The sequence below is a fragment of the Lotus japonicus genome, chromosome 1 (genome assembly GCF_012489685.1).
Source record: "Lotus japonicus ecotype B-129 chromosome 1, LjGifu_v1.2".
NCBI classification, from domain to species: Eukaryota; Viridiplantae; Streptophyta; class Magnoliopsida; order Fabales; family Fabaceae; genus Lotus; species Lotus japonicus.
This window is the reverse complement of record NC_080041.1, coordinates 106,580,686-106,602,972: the sequence shown is the minus strand read 5'-3', so window position 1 is coordinate 106,602,972 and position 22,287 is coordinate 106,580,686. Positions and strand designations below refer to the sequence as shown.

At 43.4% G+C, this 22,287-nt stretch overlaps 1 protein-coding gene and 1 long non-coding RNA gene across 2 annotated transcripts; both read left to right on the top strand.

The window, feature by feature from the left end:
* Positions 1-14,769: 14,769 nt before the first annotated feature.
* On the top strand, positions 14,770-17,153 carry LOC130717446 (uncharacterized). Its single transcript, XM_057567674.1, has 3 exons — positions 14,770-15,618; positions 16,675-16,809; positions 16,872-17,153. The coding sequence occupies exons 1-3, from the start codon at positions 14,770-14,772 to the stop codon at positions 17,151-17,153; spliced, it is 1,266 nt and encodes a 421-aa protein (XP_057423657.1).
* A 2,983-nt stretch (positions 17,154-20,136) lies between these two features.
* Positions 20,137-21,039, top strand: LOC130728892 (uncharacterized). Its single transcript, XR_009015816.1, has 2 exons — positions 20,137-20,837; positions 20,914-21,039. It is a non-coding gene; the product is annotated as an uncharacterized LOC130728892 (long non-coding RNA).
* The last annotated feature ends 1,248 nt before the right edge of the window (positions 21,040-22,287 follow it).

Here is a 22,287-nt window from a genome sequence, read left to right as displayed (position 1 = left end):
TGAGCCAAAAGTCCCTTACAACTGATAACTACCTCCTATTTATAGAGCTCGGGTACTACCTATTGGGCCAATTGGGCCTCCAAGATCAAGGCCCAATTTAAGGCCAGGGCCCCGCCTCGGGGCGGGCTATATGCTGGGCGTTGCCCCTCTAGGGGCTCGCCCAGTCCACTAGTCCACAAGACACCGAGCTCGAAGTATGAGAGCTAAGTGTGTCTTTTAAATGCCTTCACATGTGCTATAATACACTGGGATTTGAGCTGCCAACATGGCTTAAGAAAAGAAAAGCAAAGAATAAAATACACTCACCCCCCTCAAGGTTTGCAAAAATGACACTCCACCCCATTCTTTTTTAAAATCTACACTCCACCCTATTTTTTATAAAGGCAAAATTTAGTGATGAAAACAAATTCGTCACTAATAAAAAATAATTACTAATTAGTTAAAATTTAAATAAATTTAATGCATATACAATATCATACATTAATTTATGAAAATAATTTTACTGAATTAAATTTAAAAAAACCATCAACTCTGTCTGTTGAGTCCACGTCTTATCTATCTCCAAATCATATTTCTCACCACAAACGCTCACCACCAAGCCTTTTCTCCCTTTAACACGGTGGCCACCGTCCCAGAATGTGAAACCCCATGGCACCACCATGCCTCAAAGTTTTGTTGCGACCTGAACCCCAGAACGTGAATCGCACATCCCCAAAGCCACTTGTTCAACTACTTCTTGTGAACTTTACCCCTTTAAGTTGTGAGTGAACGCTCTGTTGGTTTAAGATGTTGTTGGATTTTGTTAAAAACGGTGCTCCACCGCACCGTTGAGGGTTCTAATAACCTCTGATCCAGTTCATATTTCTTAATTTTGTTTCTCAATTTTCTTCACCCATTTGTGTTGCTTTTAGGGTCTACAATCCAATTTTGAAAATTAGAGGTATAAAGAGATTATTTTAATTCAAATTGAATTATTACCAAATATGAAAACACAAGCATGTTTCACTGTGTTTGAGATATGGTTTGTCAACCGGTCAGGTGTGCTATTGCAAAATTTGCATTGTGAATTTGCGGAAGAAGAACACGATTGAGAGAGTGAGGGGGACTGTAATGTTTACATTTTTAAATTTATTGGATTATATTGAAAATATTTTTTGAAATTATTGATTAACAATTTAAATAATAACTAATTACTAATGAAGAATATTTTTCGTCACTAAATTTGCCTCTATATAAAATGGGGTGGGGTGTAGATTTTAGATAAGAATGGGGTGGAGTGTAATTCTAATAAACCTTGAGGGGGGTGAGTGTACTTTACTCAAAAGCAAACTACGTCGCCAACGTGGCGTGAGCAAAAGGAAACTAGCATTTTCAGTTACCCAGTCCACTGGCTTGACGAGCAACCCGAGCCGGCAAGTCCACAAGTCCACGTGCACTGGCTCGGCGAGCAACCCGAGCCGGCGAGTCCACAAGTCCACAAGCGGCGAGAGCGATCCCTTCGTACTGGCGATTAGCTGGAGCAGGTGTATGACCGTTCGCCGGCGGGAAAGGTGGCAGGCATGGGTCATGTGCTGATCATTCAATCATTGGTGGCAGGCATGGGTCATGTGCTGATCATTCAATCATTGCCTGATGGTATCCCCGACGAGCGACTAAACTTTGTTGCTGGTGTCACCTGTCAGGCGATGGTGTTTGATTTTTAAAGTGGCGAGGCTTTTCGCGCTTTCCCTTATTTTAAAACCCTTTCAAATCCCAAACTGCCCCACGTGACTGCCCCACGTGATGTGTCAGTTACATCAATTTCCTCTTTCTCCGGAACCGTCACTTCGCTTTTCATAACCGTCCCATCGTGCGCAGTAACTCCCCATTACACGCGACCCACTTTCCCAAAACCATCATGACTTCCGACCTTCCACACGCGTCCAACACGCGTCACCCTTCCAGCTTCCCCCCTTTTCCTATAAAAACCCTTCTTCCCCACAATCACCCCTTTCCGAGACCTCTCTTTACTTCCCTAATCGCTTACCAAACCCCCTCTGCCCACTTCCGTTCCGGAGCCGTTGCGTACCACCCTTTCCGCTACCCACTCTTCACATCTTACTCCGGTGAGTCCTACTGTCTTTATCTTTGCATCATACACATACTCGTCTTTTCCTTTCTTTCACCTCGCTGTCTTCTAAAAATGGCTTCAAACCCTACCTCCCCTAATCACTCCTCATCCTCTTCCGGAAGCGACCCCGACGCCACCGCTGCCGGCGGCCTCCGTTTAGAGGTCCCGGAGATCCCTCCTTACCGACTAAAAACCTACGCCACTCTGCCCCTTCCAGTCCAAATAGCCCCCACTCACGAGGCTATAGACCAACCTTCTATTTTCCAGGATAGCGATCTCATCGTGCAGTTCGTAAACTCCTTGGGTGGTTTGTCTAATGACGATGAGTTTAACGCCAAACTCAGGATCTGGATTTGCAGTCCTGGGGATCGCCCCTGGCTTCATAAGCCAGACGGCGACGTAAAGAGATCCCATTTTTTCTTTGCATATGAATACATGTTTAGCGAGCTTGGAATCAGGCTTCCCTTCTCGCCTTTTGTTCAAATCGTCCTCCGCGACATCAACGCGGCTCCCTGCCAACTCCACCCCAACGCCTGGGCCTTCATTCGGTGCTTTGAAATCTTAAGCGCCGCTGTTGGCATCGCCCCATCCCCCACCAGTTTCTTCTACCTCTACGACGTCGACCCCAAGTTCATCAAAAACAAAGGATGGATTTCCTTGAAGGCCCGGGCCGGCCGGAAGTGCTTGCATCCCCACAAAAGTAATGCGAAGTCTTCCTTCGCGCGGAAGTACTTCCGTGTGGCGGTTCATCCCGCCTACCCAGAGGCCTTCACCCTTAGAGACGGGACCGCCCTTTTCCCTCTTTACTGGACGGAGAAGCCTAATGGGATTACTGATCCTTCCGAGGAATCCTTGTCCGCTAACGACAAAGCTTTTCTGCATCTCCTTGCCCCACTCCCCATCCTTGACTGCTCAACAGTCCTTGAGGGCGCTGGCTCCTCAAGGACTCCCAAATACCTAGGTCGTCCATGGCTTACTTCTATTATCGACATCTTCTTTCTCGCCTCTTATGTTGTTACTGATATTTTTCTTTGTTGCAGAAGATATGAACTTTACAAACGCCGAGCTCCTGAAGGCTCGTGAGAGGAGAATGGCCCGCTTTTCCCCAAAGTTCAACACTGAGGGCGACGTGAAAAAGCGGGGCGGTGCCGAGAACCAAGGTGAGGGCGCCAACGCTCCCAAAAGGAGAAAATTGGTCAAAGCCTCCTCCGTCGCCGGCACCTCCAACCCTGGCGCTCAACCCACCACCGCCGCTGCGTCTAAAGGTAAAAGTGTTGCTAAAGCCTCCGCCGCCGCAGCTACCGAGACAACCACTGTCCCGGCCCCCAAATCTGCTACCGCGGACGTGGCCTCTGCAGCCGCCACCAAGTCCACTACTGTAGGTGCCACAGCTGCCTCCACCGATGCCACAACTACCTCTGCTGGTGCTACAACTACCTCTGCTGATCCGTCACCAACCGCTGATTCGACCGCCAACATCTCCCAACCTTCAGCTGCTGAGAAATCTGTCACCGTCAATGCCACAACAGCCGCCACGTCTTCTGATGCTCTTGCCGGGGAGAAAAGGAAAGAAAATGAAGCCCCCCAGTCTCCTCCTCGCCAGGACGCACCTCCTAGCCCGCCCCCAACAAATGATGGGCGCCCTGCGTCTCCTCCACCTCGCCGCGAAGAGGGATCTTCTAATGTCGCCGCAACCCAGATTGAGCAAGCTCCTGGTAAAGAGAGCGGTTCCTCCAGCTACTTCAACATGCTTCCTAACGCCATTGAACCTTCAGAATTCTTGCTTACCGGCCTCAACCGCGAAGTCATAGAGAAAAAGGTTTTGAGCCGGGGTATTAATGAAACCAAGGAGGAAACTCTCGCTTGCCTCCTACGCGCTGGGTGCATCTTTGCCCACGCGTTTGAAAAGTTCAACGTCGCCACCATCGAAGCTGAGCGATTGAAGGCCGAGAGTGCTAAGCATCAAGAAGCCGCCGCTGCTTGGGAAAAGCGTTTCGACAAACTGGCGACGCAGGCAGGAAAATACAAGGTCTATGCCGACAAGATGATTGGCACGGCGGGAATTAAAATCGGCGAACTGGATGATCAGCTGGCGCTGATGAAGGAGGAAGCGAATGGTCTTGACGCAAGCCTTCAAGCTTGCAAAAAGGAAAAAGAGCAAGCTGAGAAGGACTTGATCGCCAGAGGCGAGATGCTGGTTGCTAAGGAGTCGGAGCTCGCAATATTGCGCACTGAGCTGGAGTTAGTGAAGAAGGCGCTGGCGGAGCAAGAGAAAAAGTCTGCCGAGTCCCTGGCCCTGGCGAGGTCTGACATGGAGGCGGTGATGCAAGCCACAGCTGAGGAAATCAAGAAAACGACTGGTGCTCACGCCGAGGCCCTCGCCTCGAAAGATGCCGAGATTGCTTCCCAACTGGCAAAAATCAAAGTGCTCGAGGACGAGCTGGCGACGGAGAAAACCAAAGCCACTGAGGCGAGGGAACAAGCCGCTGACATCGCCCTCGAAAACCGCGAGCGCGGTTTCTATCTCGCCAAAGATCAGGCCCTACATTTGTACCCGAACTTTGACTTTAGCGCCATGGGAGTAATGAAAGAGATAACCGCTGAAGGACTGGTTGGTCCCGACGATCCTCCCCTGATTGACCAACACCTCTGGACAGCGACTGAAGAAGAAGAGGAAGAAGAAGAACAAGAGAAAGAGAAAGAAAACAATGAATAATGTAATTTTAACATTACTTTAGCTTTTACTGCCACCTTGTAGCGTACTTTTCCGCCATGCATCTATGTTTAAGCAACCTCGCCACCTTGCCATAGCTTTTTATATCGCCGTTGGATATTTTGTAAACCATGTTGGAATGCTCTTCGCCGTACATTTTTTGGTCGCCGTATTCTTATTGCTTAAAAAATTTAAGAACGAGTTTCATAGTTTAACCCCCCCAACACGCCGGAGTAGTAAAATACTCAACATCCTGAGTGACCAAGCACTCGCCTTCCACCTTATTCATTCGCCGACCTTATATCTTGCGCTGTTTTTCACGTGTCATATGATTGAATTACGCCTAACGATTTCGTGCATTAATTTTAACTAGGACTTGTTGCTTGGTATTCCACCACCAAGACTTTAGACGTTTTCCCCAAAGGAAGAAAACGGCCTCCATTCTCGAGGGCTTCGCCCGGGGCTTTGCCCGCTCGGGGCTTACAATGCTTGGATCCCAATGGCCATTTGGGGGTCCCAAGACTTTTGCCTAGTTAACGGCGCTCGTCGTATTCTGGCGAGACTTACCCAGCACATCGTTTACGGGACCGGCGATCACGTCAGACTTTCTGGGGGGTGATTCCCAGGCCTCAAAGGCCATTTGTGGAATCGCCGCCACCTTCAGGGTTCCAGCAAGCCCCTTTGGGGATCAAGCTTGTCCCACTTAGTGATCGCCGTAATTCTTTATGTCGATCGGCAATTCCGATCGTCAGGGAATCCCTGGAATTTTTGGACACGAATTTCGTGAATTTTCGTTTTATTTTATTGACATAGCGCCTCATTAAAAAACTCCTTTCGGAGAAAAAGAGCACGCTTTGTTATTGCAATACATTGGAGAATTTGAAAACATTTCAGAAAATTTTAAAGATATCTGGCTCCGGCGACTCCGCCTTGTTTACTTTCTCGCCTGCAATCAACTATAATAGTAGCGCAAGCTCAAACCATTGAACGACCGAGATAACCGCCTTCCATCGAGCTCTTCTAAGTGATAGGCCCCATTACCAAGAACTTTAATAATGCGGTAGGGCCCTTCCCAGTTAGGAGTAAGCTTGTTCCCAGGGGCCCCCGATCGCCACTTAAGGACCAGGTCGCCGACCTGCATATCTCGGACGCGAACCCTGCTGTTGAACTTTGCCGCCACGCGCTGCTTCATCGCTGTTTCCCGAATGTGCGCCTCGTCGCGCGTTTCCGACAAAAGGTCCAGCTCCCTCGCCATGTTGGCCTGGTTTTCCCCTTCAAAACCTGGTTGAGTCCGCCATGTAAAGTTGTCAATCTCCACCGGCAACATGGCATCTACCCCATAGGTCATTCTAAAGGGGGTTTCCCTTGTAGTGGATTGCACAGTGGTGTTGTTCGACCACAGCACCACCGGAAGTTCATCCAACCAAGTTCCCTTAGCCTCCGTAAGCCGTCGTCTTAGTCCTCGTAGGATTACCCTGTTCGCAGATTCCACCTGCCCGTTCGTCTGCGGATGACCCAATCGATGGCAGATGAAGTTTGGATCAATTTCAGGCATGTCTTTGCAGCTCCAAGCAAACAAGTCTAAGTTCTCCCCAAGCAGTTTTGTCAGGCGCGTCTCCTGCTCTTCCGTCAGTCTGGTCCCAATCTTCAAAGTGCGATCGCCAAACTTTAGCGCCTTCGTTTCCTCAATTGGCGTGGGCCTATTTACTCGCCCCTCGCCCCGGGGATCAAGATTTTCATCCGAAGCTTCGATTTCATAACATCTATGACCGACCAACGCACTCTTCTTGCCGTACAAGTTAAGGCAATTATTGTAACACTCCCTCGCCATCTTCTGGTCCACCTTCAGCTTTCCCACCTTTCCACTGCTTAGAGGATACTTGACCGCCAAGTGGGCTGTTGAAATTACAGCACAAAGGCGATTCAATGTATTTCGCCCAATGATGACATTGTAAGATGCCACCACCTGGAGAACCAGATACCTTACCTTCAAAACCCTGGCACACTCATCTTCCCCAAATATCGTGTCTAGATCAATGTATCCTCGCACCATTACTTGCTCCCCCGCGAAACCTACCAAGGTTCCCGCATATGGAGTCAGATCATTGTCAGTTAGTCCCAACTTGTCAAATGCATCACCATAGATAATATCGGCCGAACTACCCTGATCCAGGAGTACCCTTCTAACATTGAAACTGTTCATCCTTAACTGCACCACGATCGGGTCATCCTTATGAGGCTTTATCCCCTCAAAGTCTGCCATCGAGATTGTTATGTCAGGGTGTACGAATCCAAAAGCGACCTCATGAACGGAATTAACGGCACGAACATGGCGTTTCCGCGCCGCATGGGTGTCGCCACCGCCGCCAAATCCTCCGGCGATGGTGTTTATGGTCCCGACGGGCGGTCCTGAGTGTTGAGCGAACGTGTCATCAGTCCCTCTGGTGGCGATAGCCGCTGATTCTTGCTTTTTCTTGCCCTTAGTGTCCGCTCGCTCCTCCTCCCGCTTATGCGCTTTGTTCTGATCGCCACCGTTGCGCCACGGACCTTGGCGATTTCCTTGATTCCCCGCCCGAATCAGCTTATCAATCTCCCGCTGCAAAGTCCAACAGTCATCCGTATCGTGCCCGGCGGACCGGTGGAACTCACACCACTTCTTGGGATTGGCGTCCCGTGGCTGATATTTTGGGGCCTCCGGTTCATCCACTAGATTTGCGTCCCTCGCCCCTCGGAGCATATCCGATAAATCTGTGTTCATCACCATATCAGTTTCCTCCCGCTGGCGATGAGACTTAGATTGCCAAGGCCGACGTTGTTCATAATCATCGCGCCGTGGATACAACTGTTCCTTGGTCGGTTTGAATACCGCCTTCCCCTTATCTGGTCTCTGCTGCTTGCCATCCCCCTTATCTTTGCCGCCTCTATCTTTTTTCGCGCGCTTGGGCGACGTGTCGCCCTTTTCCAACTTCGCGCGCTTTCATTTGAAAGCGTCGTCCTCCTCATCAAGAATATAAGTGCTGGCGCGAGCACGCATCTCTTCCATCGAGCGCGCCGGCTTACGTGTTAATTTGCTGTTCAACCCTCCCGGTAGCAAACCGTTTTTGAATGCTAGAGCACAAGCTCGAGGCTCCTCGTCCTCTACCTTGACCGACGCCGCGCTGTACCTTGCCATGTACTCTTTCAGTGACTCCCCCTCTTGCTGGCGAATATTGTATAGGTCATTGATCGTCACCGGCTGATTCTTATTCGCCGAGAATTGCACTAGAAACTTGGATGAGAAGTCTCTGAAATTTGAAATCGATCCGCGCGGCAAAGTTGTGAACCACGCCATCGCCGTCGATTTGAACGTCGATGGAAACATCCTGCACTTCACCGCATCTGACGCCGCAATTATCACCATCTTCGTATTGAAATACAGAAGATGATCCTTCGGATCGGAATCTCCACTGTAAGAATCCAGAACTAACGTTTTCATATTATCCGGAATCGCCACACTCTCCACATCCTCCGAGAACGGACGGAACTCAGCCACGGAATCTGCTTCTCTGCTTCCATCATCTCGCTGCTCGCGACGGTAGAAATCTAACTGAGCCTGTAGATGCTCATTCCGCTGCTGGATGTTGCCAATGCTGCGCATCAAATGGCGCCATTGCTCCTGTGTTACCGCCGGTTGTTGCTCCGGAGCAGGTGAATTCTCTGGTGAGCGCTCCAGAGATCCAACTTGTGAAGGCGATGGAGGAGGTGGTGGTGATGGAGGAGGAGGAGAAGGCGGTTGCACTCCCGTCGTTCGTACCGGAGAATCCAGGACCACGCGATGAGGTCGCCGAGGCGGCGAAATTCGCTGTCGCACTGGTGAATGATGCTGCCTCCTGCGTCGAGTCTCCATCCAAACCAGGAATGACGCAAACTCGATCGGAAAACGAACACCGGTCACAGAATCAAAATCAGAAAACCAGAGAATTGCCTGATCGCAATCAGAGATAACTTCCTGCACAATCAATCCACGTGAATGGGAGTAGAAAGTTTACAATCCCCACAGACGGCGCCAAATGTTCTAGCAATGAACATTAAAGAAAGGTATAGTACCTAGAGAGTGGTGGATTGTGCTAGAGAGAGAATGAGAATGAGAGAGAGAATGCTGAATTTTATGCGTGATTTCATCAAATGAGCCAAAAGTCCCTTACAACTGATAACTACCTCCTATTTATAGAGCTCGGGTACTACCTATTGGGCCAATTGGGCCTCCGAGATCAAGGCCCAATTTAAGGCCAGGGCCCCGCCTCGGGGCGGGCTATATGCTGGGCGTTGCCCCTCTAGGGGCTCGCCCAGTCCACAACTGTTGGAAAATATATCAGTATTTATTGTTTTTCAGTCAATTCTAGAGATTCTATTATTGACTTTTTTATATGTAATAATTTTCTCCTTAATTCAAGGAGTAGTAATTCTCTCCTTAATTCAAGGAGTAATAATTGTATCCTCTCTATAAATACCAGCCTTTGGCTGAGGAATAAAATAGAACAACATTTACCTATTATTTTTCAATATGGTATCAGAGCATCTATGACCTAGAGGTCTAGAGTTCGATCCTTGCTCCCCTCACTTTCTAATTAAAAAGTGGAATTTAATTAAGCACATGGTAGGTGGGCCTGTGCATTTATCCACGCATCAAGCCCAAAAGGCTCTTGCGTGAGGAGGCGTGTTAAAATATAATAGAAAACCATTGATGTGGCCTTTACCCAACAACTTAAGCTTTTGGGATAAGTGGTTATTTGACATGGTATCAAGAGCCCTAGGTTGGGACTTCTACTGTAGAGCTTTCCACAGCTAGTCTGATCAACCTATTTCCTTCCCCGACCCGTTTCACATACCCATTTAGCCTCCTATGGCAGGTCGCAATAGGTGGCCCTCCATAGCAGAGGCCTACACCGGATCCACAGCCAACCACGGCGAACAATCACTTGACTCGGGCGTCAACAGCGGTGATGGCGGTGGCAAAGGAGACAGCGGTGATGGCGGTGGCAAAGGAGACGGCGGTGGCCGCGGTAATGGTGGTGATCGTGGAGATGGCACACCAAAGTTCGTCGCAAACAGTGGCGGTAATGGCGGCAACAATGAAAACAGGAACAACCGTGTTTATGGTGACAGTAATGTCAATATAGGTTGCAATGACCAAGAGGGTTCCTCATACTCCCTCAAGGTCAATATTCCTAAGATGAATGGGAAGAACTATAATGAATGGGCCCAAACCGTTCGCTTGGTATTGGATAGCAAAGGGAAGCTTGGTTTTTTAACAGGAGCAGTAGCTGAACCAACAAGCGGAGACCCTCGTTACAAACAATGGAAATCTGAAAACTCCTTGATTATTGTTTGGTTGGTAAGCTCTATGGAAACTGGAATAGGTAAGTCTTACATGTTTTTGCCTTCTGCAAAGGATGTGTGGGAAGCTGTTAAGGAAACATACTCTGATATTCAAAACTCCTCCCAAATTTTTGGTTTAAAATCAAAGTTATGGCAGGCTAAACAAGGTGACAGGAGTGTAACTGCTTATTACAATGAGCTGTTGACCGTGTGGCAAGAATTAGATCTCTGTTATGATGACAATTGGAGGTGTACAGAAGATAGTGTTCTGTTTCTCAAGAGGCAAGAAAATGATCGTGTCTTCATGTTTCTTGCTGGGCTAACTACAGACCTTGATGAGGTAAGGGGTCGAGTTTTAGGAAAAATACCATTGCCAACTCTTCGTGAAACTTTTGCAGAAATCAGAAGGGAGGAGGCACGACAAGGAATTATGATGGGCAAGACACCACGAAGTTCTGAATCTGAAGGCTCTGCTCTGGCTACTAGGAACCTCGGCGAGGGAAAAAGGTCAGACAAAGTTCCTTGGTGCGATCACTGCAAGCGCGAATGGCACACGCGTGAAAATTGTTGGAAGCTCATAGGAAAACCTCCTAACTGAAAGAAGAAAGGTGGTCGTGCATTTCAAGCAAGTAATTCTGATCAAGGGCAGCAATCCTCTTCGACTCAGCTTCCGCTCACTACGGAACAACTAGACAAACTGCTCAAACTCCTCGAGTCTTCAACCTCTTCTTGCTCTATAGCAACAAAAGGTAATTCTGCATGTCTTAGTGTCAGTCCCAGTCATACTTGGATATTAGATTCAGGTGCCTCGGATCACATGACAGGTGAATCCACCTTGTTTTCTTTATCTAGTCCATGTGCAGGTAATCAAAAAATAAAAATTGCAGATGGCTCTTTTTCAGCCATTGCAGGTAAAGGGTCAGTTGTGTTGTCTCCAGTCTTAACTCTTAACGATGTTCTTCATGTTCCAAACTTATCCTGTAATTTAATGTCTGTTAGTAAATTAACCCGAGATATAAATTGTCAAACTAATTTTTTCCGTTCTCACTGTGTCTTTCAGGATTTGAACTCGGGGAAGATGATTGGCAGTGCTAAGGAGAGTGGAGGACTCTACTACCTTGACATTGGATCTGCATCACAACTACCTCCAAAAACAATAAGTTCCTGCTTTGAATCTTTTTTTGTTTTGAATAATAATGATGACAAAGTTATGTTATGGCATTTACGATTAGGTCATCATCCTAGTTTTCATTACTTAAAACACTTGTTTCCTAAGTTATTTTATAATAAGAACCTTTCTTTGCTTAATTGTGAAGCATGTGAGTTTGCAAAGCATCATCGTTCCCAATTTCCAATACAGCCATATAAACCATCAAAACCTTTTTCTATTGTTCACAGTGATGTTTGGGGCCCTAACCGTACAAGTACACTTTCTCTTAAAAAATGGTTCATCACATTTATAGATGACCATTCAAGAGTATGTTGGGTTTACTTGTTAAAGGGGAAATCAGATGTTTGTCACGCTGTAAAGGATTTTTGTACAATGGTGCAGAACCAATATCAAACAAATATTCAAGTCTTAAGAAGTGATAATGGCAAAGAATATTTTAACACTATTTTGGATGATTTTTTCCTAAAAAATGGGATTGTACATCAAAGTTCATGTCCTAATACTCCTCAACAAAATGGAGTTGCTGAAAGAAAAAATAGACATTTATTGGAGGTTGCTAGAGCATTACTTTTCTCAAGTAAAGTACCAAACTATTTGTGGGGCGAAGCTGTTTTAACAGCGGCATATTTAATTAATAGAATGCCCTCCAAAGTTCTCAATTTCCAAACTCCAATTAATACTTTCAAAGAATGTTTTCCTAGTACTCGTGTTTCAACTGATTTGACATTAAAAATCTTTGGTTGCATAGCCTTTGTTCATGAACATAAAAATGTTGGAAAACTTGAACCACATGCTATAAAATGTGTTTTTGTTGGATACTCCCCAACCCAAAAGGGGTATAAATGTTTTGATCCAAAAAACAAGAAAATGTTTGTCACTATGGACGTTACGTTTTTTGAAAATAAACCTTTTTTTAATGACACTCATCTTCAAGGGGGGATATAAAGGAAGACTCGTTTCAAATTGAGGACATGAGTTTTTTAAATAAATTATCTTTGCCTGTACCACAAATCTCTAAGACTTACAGTTCTGCACCAACAGAAAATGGCCAAGATACTCTATCTGATCCTACTCCTGTTATGAGTAAGGAACTTGGGGAATCAGAGCCTACATTTTCTCATGAAGAAACCAATGAGAATCTTGACAATAGGGATGATGATGATCTAATTAAAATGCCACAAAATAATGAGTCACTTAAAGAGAACAGATTTGAAGTAGGAAACAGGACTTGGAAAGGGAAGGTTTATGTGAAAAAGCACCACAAAGAAAGGAATGAGTCCACATCTCAACACTGTCAGGAATCTGAACCGGGGAATGATCAACCTCCTAAAGAAATGAAAGGTAAGTCTATCTCTGTTTCTGAGAGTCGTATTTTGTATCCTGATATAGATGATCTTGTTGCCATTAGAAAACCTGTTAGATCTTGCACTAAACACCCTATTTCCAATTTTATATCATATTCAAATTTGTCTTCATCTCTGTCTGCCTTTACCTCAAAATTGTCTAGTGTAGAAATTCCAAAAAATGTCCAGGTTGCTCTAGAAATTCCAAAGTGGAGGGAAGCTGTACTTGAGGAGATGACAGCTCTTGAAAAGAACAAAACTTGGAGTGTTATGACACTACCAGATGGCAAGAAGACAGTTGGATGCAAATGGGTGTTTACTGTGAAGTATAATTCAGATGGGTCAATTGAAAGGTACAAGGCTCGCTTGGTGGCGAAGGGCTTTACTCAGACCTATGGTATAGACTACTCAGAGACATTTGCTCCTGTTGCAAAATTGAACATTATCCGAATTCTCTTATCTCTTGCTGCCAACCTGGATTGGCCCCTACATCAATTGGATGTTAAGAATGTGTTTCTTAATGGTGATCTAGAAGAAGAAGTATATATGGAGATTCCTCCTGGCTTTGAAAGCAAATTTGGACCAAATGTATGCAAACTAAATAGGTCTTTGTATGGATTAAAGCAGTCCCCTAGAGCTTGGTTTGAAAAATTCACTCAGTCCATGAAGAAACAAGGGTACACTCAAGGACAGGCTGACCCCGCCTTATTCACAAAATTCTCCCACGATGGGAAATTTGCTGCCCTGATTGTTTATGTTGATGATATTGTCCTTACTGGAGATGATACAGTTGAAATGGCAAGAGTAAAAGAGAAATTAGCGGTAGACTTTGAAATCAAGGACTTAGGACCCATGAGATATTTTCTTGGAATGGAGGTTGCTCGATCAAAGAATGGTATTGTGGTTTCACAGCAGAAATACATTCTAGACTTATTGAAAGAAACAGGAATGAGTGGATGTCGTCTAGCAGATACCCCTATGGATCCTAATGCTAAACTTTGGGAAGAAGGTAGTGTTCCCGTTGATACTGGAAGATACCAAAGATTGGTTGGGAAACTGATTTATTTGTCACACACTCGACCTGATATTGCTTTCTCAGTTAGTGTAGTGAGTCAGTTCATGCATTCTCCTTTTCAGGAACATCTTGAGGCAGTCTATAGGATACTGAGATATTTGAAGGGAAATCCCGAAAAAGGCTTATTTTTTAAGAATACTAGTGAAAGAAATGTGTCTATCTTCACCGATGCTGATTGGGCAGGCTCAGTCACAGATAGAAGATCAACCTCTGGATATTGTACCTATGTTTGGGGTAATCTTGTGACATGGAGGAGCAAGAAACAAGGAGTTGTGGCAAGAAGTAATGCAGAAGCTGAGTTTAGAGCTATGGCTCAAGGTATTTGTGAAGGATTATGGATTCATAGAGTCCTAGAAGAACTTAAGATGAAAATTGAGCTTCCATTGAAATTATACTCTGACAGTAAAGCTGCTATTAAGCATAGCTCATAACCCAGTTCAACATGACAGAACCAAGCATATTGAGATTGATCGACATTTCATAAAGGAGAAGTTAGATGCTGGAATCATATGTCTACCTTTTGTGACTTCGAGTCAGCAAACTGCGGATATCCTGACCAAGAGCTTGGCAAGACCTACCTTTGAGCATGTGATAGGCAAGTTGGGCATGATAGATATCTATGCACCAACTTGAGGGGGGTGTTGGAAAATATATCAGTATTTATTGTTTTCCAGTCAATTCTAGAGATTCTATTATTGACTTTTTTATATGTAATAATTTTCTCCTTAATTCAAGGAGTAGTAATTCTCTCCTTAATTCAAGGAGTAATAATTGTATCCTCTCTATAAATACCAGCCTTTGGCTGAGGAATAAAATAGAACAACATTTACCTATTATTTTCCAATAACAACCTTAGTGCAGGCTGAGATAGAAGAGTACGAAAAGATTTTTCCTAGAGTTATATTTCCCACGGTGTCCGGTAACCAAGATATCAAGAGCATTCAAGAAGGAATTGCTAACAAGTTAAATGTTCGTTTTGAAAGAGATAACAGTGATATCATGAGAGCAATAAAAATAAATTCAGGGTTTGAAAGGAAAGATGGAACTACTCTTGTTATCTTGGATGATTTTCCAACAAAGTCTAAACCACAAGATATAGGCATCCCATATGAGAGGAAACGGTGCAAGGTCCTTTTGACCACACGTGACGAAGCAGACTGCATCAACATGGGATGTGACCATTTGATTCCTTTGGAGCCATTATCTGGTGATGAGGCTTTGTCCCTGCTGCAAAAACTTTCAGGTGTGAACCCCCGATCCGATCTATTCTACATGGCACAAGAGATTGCTTTTACATGCAATGGCCTACCTGGTCTAATTAAAGATGTGGTGTCTTCCTTACAAAAGAAGTCCCTTGAGAAGTGGGAAGAATCATTAGTTAGTCTAAGCCACTCAAAAGCCCGCTATCAAATTTTTATCAGTTTTAGAGGAATGGATACTCGGGAGATTTTCACAAGGCATCTCTATGATGCGTTGTGCAAGGAGGGATTTTACACCTTTAAAGATGACCAATCATTGGAGGGTGGAGCCCCAATTGAGGAACTTCTTGAAGCCATTGAAGAATCAAGGTTTGCAATTGTCGTTTTGTCTAAAAATTTTGCAGACTCTAAATGGTGTCTTACGGAACTTGTCAAGATTCTTGACTGTCGGAAGAGGAAGAAACAGTTAGTTTTGCCAATTTTTTATGAAGTGGAACCAACTGACATAAGGCATCTAAAAGGGAGGTCTGGTGAAGCCATGGCTGAACATGAAAAAGAGTTAGGAAAGGATTCTAAGACAGTGCTGGAATGGACACACGCTTTGAGGGATATTTCCAACTTGAAAGGAGAGCGTTACGAAGGGTACGTAGTAATCTTTCAGTTAAGTTACGTATTACTAAATTTTTGAAAAAAGTTATGTTTAAATTTAAAAACATTTAAATTTGTATATATCTCACTTAAAAAATATATTATTTGAACAATTTTTGTCAAATGAAATTTCCTGAAATTTAAATTTTATCAAATGGACCAGACACTTTACTGGTTCCTGATTCATGCAACCAGTCAAACCGGTCTGTCCAGTTCGATTTTCACAACTCTCGTTGAAAATTATCAAGCAAAATTAAGGTGTTGTTGTATATACTTTTTACAGGACAAGAGATCAATTTATCGGAAAGATAGTAAGATTCGCCTGTAATAACAGACATCGCTTGCATATTCAAAGCATGTATATGAACTAGGTGAAAGAAAATGGGGGTGGAGTTGCAGGGTTTGCATTCACAAGCAGATGGTGGCTTTGTTCTCGTATTTTGGTTTCAAGTTAGCATGATCTGGTACTGGTCAAGAAGGGTGGTCAAAAGTTCCCAAAGTGATGTTAATATCAGTCAGTGGGGCTAATATATTTTGATGGCTAAACTTTGTTTTTAAAGGTCAATGGTGGAAAGGATCTCATAAAAATTGTCCTAGTTTTTAGGACCTGGGGTTTCTTTTGGAGCCGTTTAACATGGACCAGTTTTTTCTGGTCCATGGTTGCACCACCCACCTTTTGACCTGCTAGTCCAGGTTTTCCGGTTTTAAAATAAAAATAAAAATATATATTTATTAATCAAAAAAATTAATATAATTAGTGAATAGTTAATATGATTAAATCTAAGTGGATCATCTTCAACCTTTCACAATCTCATCCTCTCACCATCCACCCCAACCACCACCGCCCAAGCCACAAGATCTAACAACACCATCTTCAACACAGATCAAAAAATTCAACCTCCCTTCAACACAACCTTCCATCTCCAGATCTGGATTTCACTTTACTCCATTTACCCATTCAAACCTCTGGCACAGTGATTCTATCATCAAACTCTATATCCAAAAACACAGGCAACAAACACAAATCTTCAAAATTTATACTTTCATGATAAAACAGATTCAATACCACTCAGTTTTCATCTCGAACAACATTAACAACAAGAGTAGCATGTTAAAAATCACAAAGCTGCGAAGAAAAGCAGAGAGGAAGAAGGAGGCGCCGAACCCAGACAACCTGCAACTGTCAGATCTGGTTGTTGGGCTCATGAGGAAAGTAGATCGGGTGATTTGAAGATTGGGTTCCAATTAATGAAGGTTGAAGGTAAAAGGGAGAGAAAGATGAAGAGGTTGTTGGTGATGAAGAAGCAAAATGGAAGACCCTTTAACTCCACCACCTGCTTCGCCTTCTCCGCCGCCTACGGCCTCGCCGTCGAGGTAACAGAACTGGTTCGCCTCCATCCCCAACTTCAACGCCTCCACCGCGGTTTCCAGATTTGGGCAAGCTTCCATAGACCTGCAACCGGAGTTTCTGGCGTCTTTTCAAAGCAAGACAACCACCATTGGACTTCTCTTCTTGAGAACTTTCAGGTCCTGTAGCAAACTCATCGGGTTCTGGGTTTCTGGCGTTGATTGTGGTGAGTGGGTCCTGGGTTTCTGGTTGGTGGTGGTGGTGGTAGGTTGGTGGTGGGGTTTAGGGTTGTGGTGGCGGCGACTGGGTGGTCGAGTTTAGGGTTGTGGGTGGCAGTGGTTGTTGGGTGGGAGGAAGAAAAGAAGAAGATGAACTAGAAAAGAAGAAGAAGAACATAGAAACTGAGATAGATGGAGATGATACACAGAGGGAGATGAACTAGAAAAGCTAATTCAATTAACCTAATAATTAATTAAAGATTAAGAAAATATGTTTTTTGATTTTTTTTTAAAACCTGTTATTGTAAGTCAAAAGAGAGTGGTGCAACTTTGCACCACACAAAAGTGGTCCATAATAAATTTTCCCGTTTCTTTTTGCTGAAGTGTAAGGATGGGTATAAGGAAGCTGATGGTCAAATTGGTGGGTGTTTAAATTGATTCAACCTTGTATCTGTCTCTTTTCTTATTATATATCACATGTCACATGTCATACTTTCTTCCTATTTTTTTCCATCTCTCTCGTTCCTCCACCTCTTTTTCACTCACTTAAATGAAGTGTGAAGAAAACATAAATCAATTTGATTTTCTACTAGTTGGTATATTATGTATGTTTGTTGGGTGCTTTGGTTCTGACGTTGGTCTCAACTCAACTCAACAAGGATCCTGATTTTGATGTTGGTGTTTTGGTTTTTTATATATCTGAGTAACTAAAGGCTGTTTCATTAAGTGTATGGGATTCTTGTGGTGCGAAGTTGGCTTTTATTGAATACTCACTTGAGATAAATGTTCTGTAAAAGTTTTTTGCAATTAAATAAAAACTTTAGCTTCTCTTGCGGCAAGTGCAGCACAAGACAGAGCTGTTGCAAATGGTTTTTGGTTGTAATTTACACTTTTTTTTTTGAATATTATTTACACATAAATAATGAATTTGTTCGAGAAGAGTTTTTAAAAAGGGATTTTTTTGAAGTAATTAAGCAACTTATATATTGTTTCACCAAAAAAAAAATCTGATATATATTTGTTTGATTTAAATTGTATTTTTGCTGGAAAGATGAGAGAAAAATTATTGTGTTGTGGTATATAAGTCACAACACAAAGCATTGACCTTTCATATTTTCTTGATTTTTTACATATGGAAATTAATAGGGGTTAAGTTAGCATCTTGTTTCGGGAAAATTTATTATGGACCAATTTTTGGTGGTCTAAAGTTAGACCACTACCTGTTGACCGGGTACTGGAGGTTTTATTTTATTTTCATTTTTTTCAAAATTAAAATATTTAATATATTTAAGTAAATTAATTACCCCTAATCTTCTCCCTTTTTCTCTCTCTCTCAAAGCTTCAACATTTTCAATCTTCTCCACTACCACCCACAACCCTAACTCCGACCACCCAGCCGCTGCCATCTCATCATCCACCCAACCACCACTGCCCCCACCCCACCGCCCAACTCACCAAACACTGAAATTTGTTTCCTCTTCCTCGTACTCTTCTGTAGATCGTGGTTCTTGTGTTTCCTTGCTTCATGAAATTGAATGGAGTTTGTGATGGAAGGTGCAAGGCGTGGTGGTGGTGGTGGTGGGGGTTGGGTGACGACAGCGGAGCAAAGCGGCGCGACGATGAGGTTGTGGGGTTGGTATCAGATCTGGGATCGATTTGCACTGTGGGTTGCGGTGAGGATGGGGTGAGGTAGGGTGTGGGTGGGTTCTGGGTTCGAGTGGGTTGTGGTTTGCTGGTGTGGGTTGCGGTTTGCTGGTTTGGGTTGCGGTGGGGATGAGGTGAGGCTGGGTGTGTGTTTGGTGGGGTTGGGGGTGGTTCTGGGTTGTTGGGAGGAGGGAGATTTCTGGGTGATCATGGTGGTGGGTGGGTGGAAACTTTAGAAATAGAGAAAGCAGAAACCATATCTGAGTTGTAGAGTTGAGAAGAAGAAGAATTGGAGTTGGAGGGTTGAGGATGAGAACCCATAATTGTTTTAGGCTTTAACACGAATTGAATTTTGATGGCTATTTATGAATCTGCCAAGTTGAGAGCCTTCCTCATTCAATCCCTAATTTCTTCCTTCTAAATTTCCATTTTCTTTCTTTTTGTATCATTATTACTGCAATGCAAAAAGAGAGTGGTTTGTGGCTTATGTGTTTTGATTAGTAAAAATGGCATTCACGTGGAATTGAAAGTGGTGATTTGTCATGTCCTGAGCATTGCTTGTTTAGTTGGGATGATATGATGGAACGAGCCGCCACAGATTTACTGGAGAGAAGGATTTAGTCATGGTAGAGGAAGGGAGATTGAGGGTGGTGTCGTGGTGGAAGAAGATATGGCAGATTTGGTGGTGGTGTTGGTGGAGCAATTTGCAGATTCAAAGACGGATGAACAAGAGGGATGGAGAAGATGAAGTTTTTTTTTTTTTTTTTTTTGAAATAAAAGATGAAGTTTCTGGTAGGATGAAGATGATGAGGGTTTAATTTAGTGAAGGTTCTTCATGATGAATGAACTGATCCAATTAGCTTAAATCATACATTAACATTCGCTAATTATATAACTAATTATACTATAATATATTAATTATTTTATTTTTGAAAAATTACAAATTACCTGCAAAACCTGCAGTTGCAGGTCAAAAGCAGGTGGTGCAACTATAGACCACAAAAAAGTGGTCCATAGTAAACGCCCCCTCTTGTTTCCCCTAAAGTTTCAAGCGACTTTAGTCTTGGACAAACTTAGAGCAACTCCAACCCACAATTTCTTATCTAGTTTCTTAACACACTATTCAGCACTATTCAGCACTATTCCTGTGGGCCCCGTACTGCCACATCAGACTTAAGAAACTCCTAAGAAACTGAAGCAGATTTTGCTCCAACCCATGGTTTCTTAAATTACTATTTGAAGGGTCCCACCCGTGTCCCACCATACAACATAAATTAATAATATTTATTTTCACTCAATTTAGATTTATAATTTAATACTAAATTAATAATATAATTAAATTAAATGATTTTCTTTTAATTTTCTAATATTATAATTAAATAGTAATAATTGGGCTAAAATTAAAAAAAAAAATTGGGCTGATCAGATGAGCCCATATGGACAAAAAACCGGCCCATCCGGTCAAAATATGCATAAATGGTAAAAATAAACGGGTTCCAGCCGGTTAACCAGGGCTCAAACGGGCAAAAAATCGGGTGAACCGGTCACCTGGGTATAAATTTCCCTTTTCTCTCTTCTTCCACTTGAAACCCTAGTTCTCCCACACCTCTGATCAGCCGTCTCCTTCCTCTCTCCCCCTCTCTCTGCTTGAATTCCATTTTTCATCTCCCTCACCTCTGGTCCACGTCTCCCCAGCCGGTCACAAAACCACCACCACCGGCCACCAAACAACCACACACACTCGCCACCGGCCACCAAACAACCACCACCGCCACCATAGAGCGTTGATCCCCCCCCCCCCCACAGCCCATGTTTCATAGCTTCAAAGCCTTGAAGCTTGCAAAGGAGTAGATTTGATTTCTCGCTCACCCACTCACTGTCTTCCTCCTCTTCCGATCGCTCTCTTCCTCCTTTCTCGCTCACCCACTCACGGTCTCTTCCTGCCACGCCACGCTCCGGCCACGATGCAGCCTCCACCGCCCCTCTTTGACACATGCAAGCCGATTTGAGGTAAGTTTATGTTGATTTTGTATATTTTCGTCAGTTTCTTTACTCTTCTATTGAATTTCTCTCATTTCCCTTCCAGATCGGAGCAAAAACGACCGGATCGGAGCTCTTGTTCTTCCACACAGTCAAGATCATATTTTTTTTTATCTTTTTTCTATGTAAAAAAACTCATCTTTTGTAAATAAATTTGTTCATCTTCTTTCTTCTGAACATTTCATTATAATTTTTTAATTATTTTATTGTTGAATAAAATTTCTGAAATTCTGGTTTAAGAACAAGAACTGTGTTGATGTGTTGATGTTCCTTCATTCTGTTTCTTTCCCTCTGAATTCAGTTGAAGCAAGTGATAGAAAATATCATTTTTTTAATCTAAGAAACCAAAAAGCAGAGTTTCTTCCACAAGGAACTCTGCACTGTTGCTAAGAAACCAAAACTGTCAACTAGACATGCTTCAATGCTGCAAAAAATAAGAAACGGTTTCTTAGCAACTCCAGCTGGGTTAATAAACCAGCGTTGGAGTTGCTCTTAGTGCCACTACACTATGCTCAAAATATGGATCAATTGACTTGCTTATAAAATGGACTAGTCTCAATCATGAATAGGGACATCTTACACACCATGTGTAGTCTTCACTGAAAAAAAGATAACAGGCGAAAGCATGATAATGCATAATATACTGTGTATAAAATAAATTATGATATCATTTAATTTAATTGTATATAAATTAACTATTAATTCTAAATTGATACTTTCAAAAAAAAATCTAAATTGATATTTATAGTATCTCAGTCGACGTAAGCAATCTACATAGATCAAATGCAAATAATTGAGAAAATAAAAAAGTATACTTATAGTTTGGCTTAATTGCACTTTTGGTCCCCACGATTTCGAAAGCCACGATTCCGGTCCCCAACAAAATTTTATTGCATGGAGCGTCCCCCACGTTATGCTCCGTTAACAACTTTAGTCCGGACCCTCTATTCCGTTAGTTTTCAAACGTTTCTCTCTCCTAAAAAAGAATTAAAAATTAAATATTAAAATTAAAACTCATAAAACATGAATACCATCCACACCTTCAACCTTCTTCAACTTTTCCAGAACCACCAACCCTTTCCTCACCCCCACCGGCCACCACCATCACACATGCCATACCACCGCTGAACTTGATCAATATCTGGGCAGAGATCTTTTCTTCACCTTCAATTTTTCTCCTTCCATTTTCCTTCCTCTTGCACCCCCAATTTCTAAAGAACCAATCATGAAAGCTTTACTGAAATTCCTATTCAGACATACCCATTGATCTTGATCCCGATCAATCTCGATCTCGACCTCTCTCCCACAATCTCCTTGTTTCTCATTTTCTTACGTTCTCTCCTTTCACTCATTCTCATCTCCCCTCTCTTTGAATCTCTGGTTCCTTCCTCTCCCTCACTCTTTGATCAATCTCCCCCTT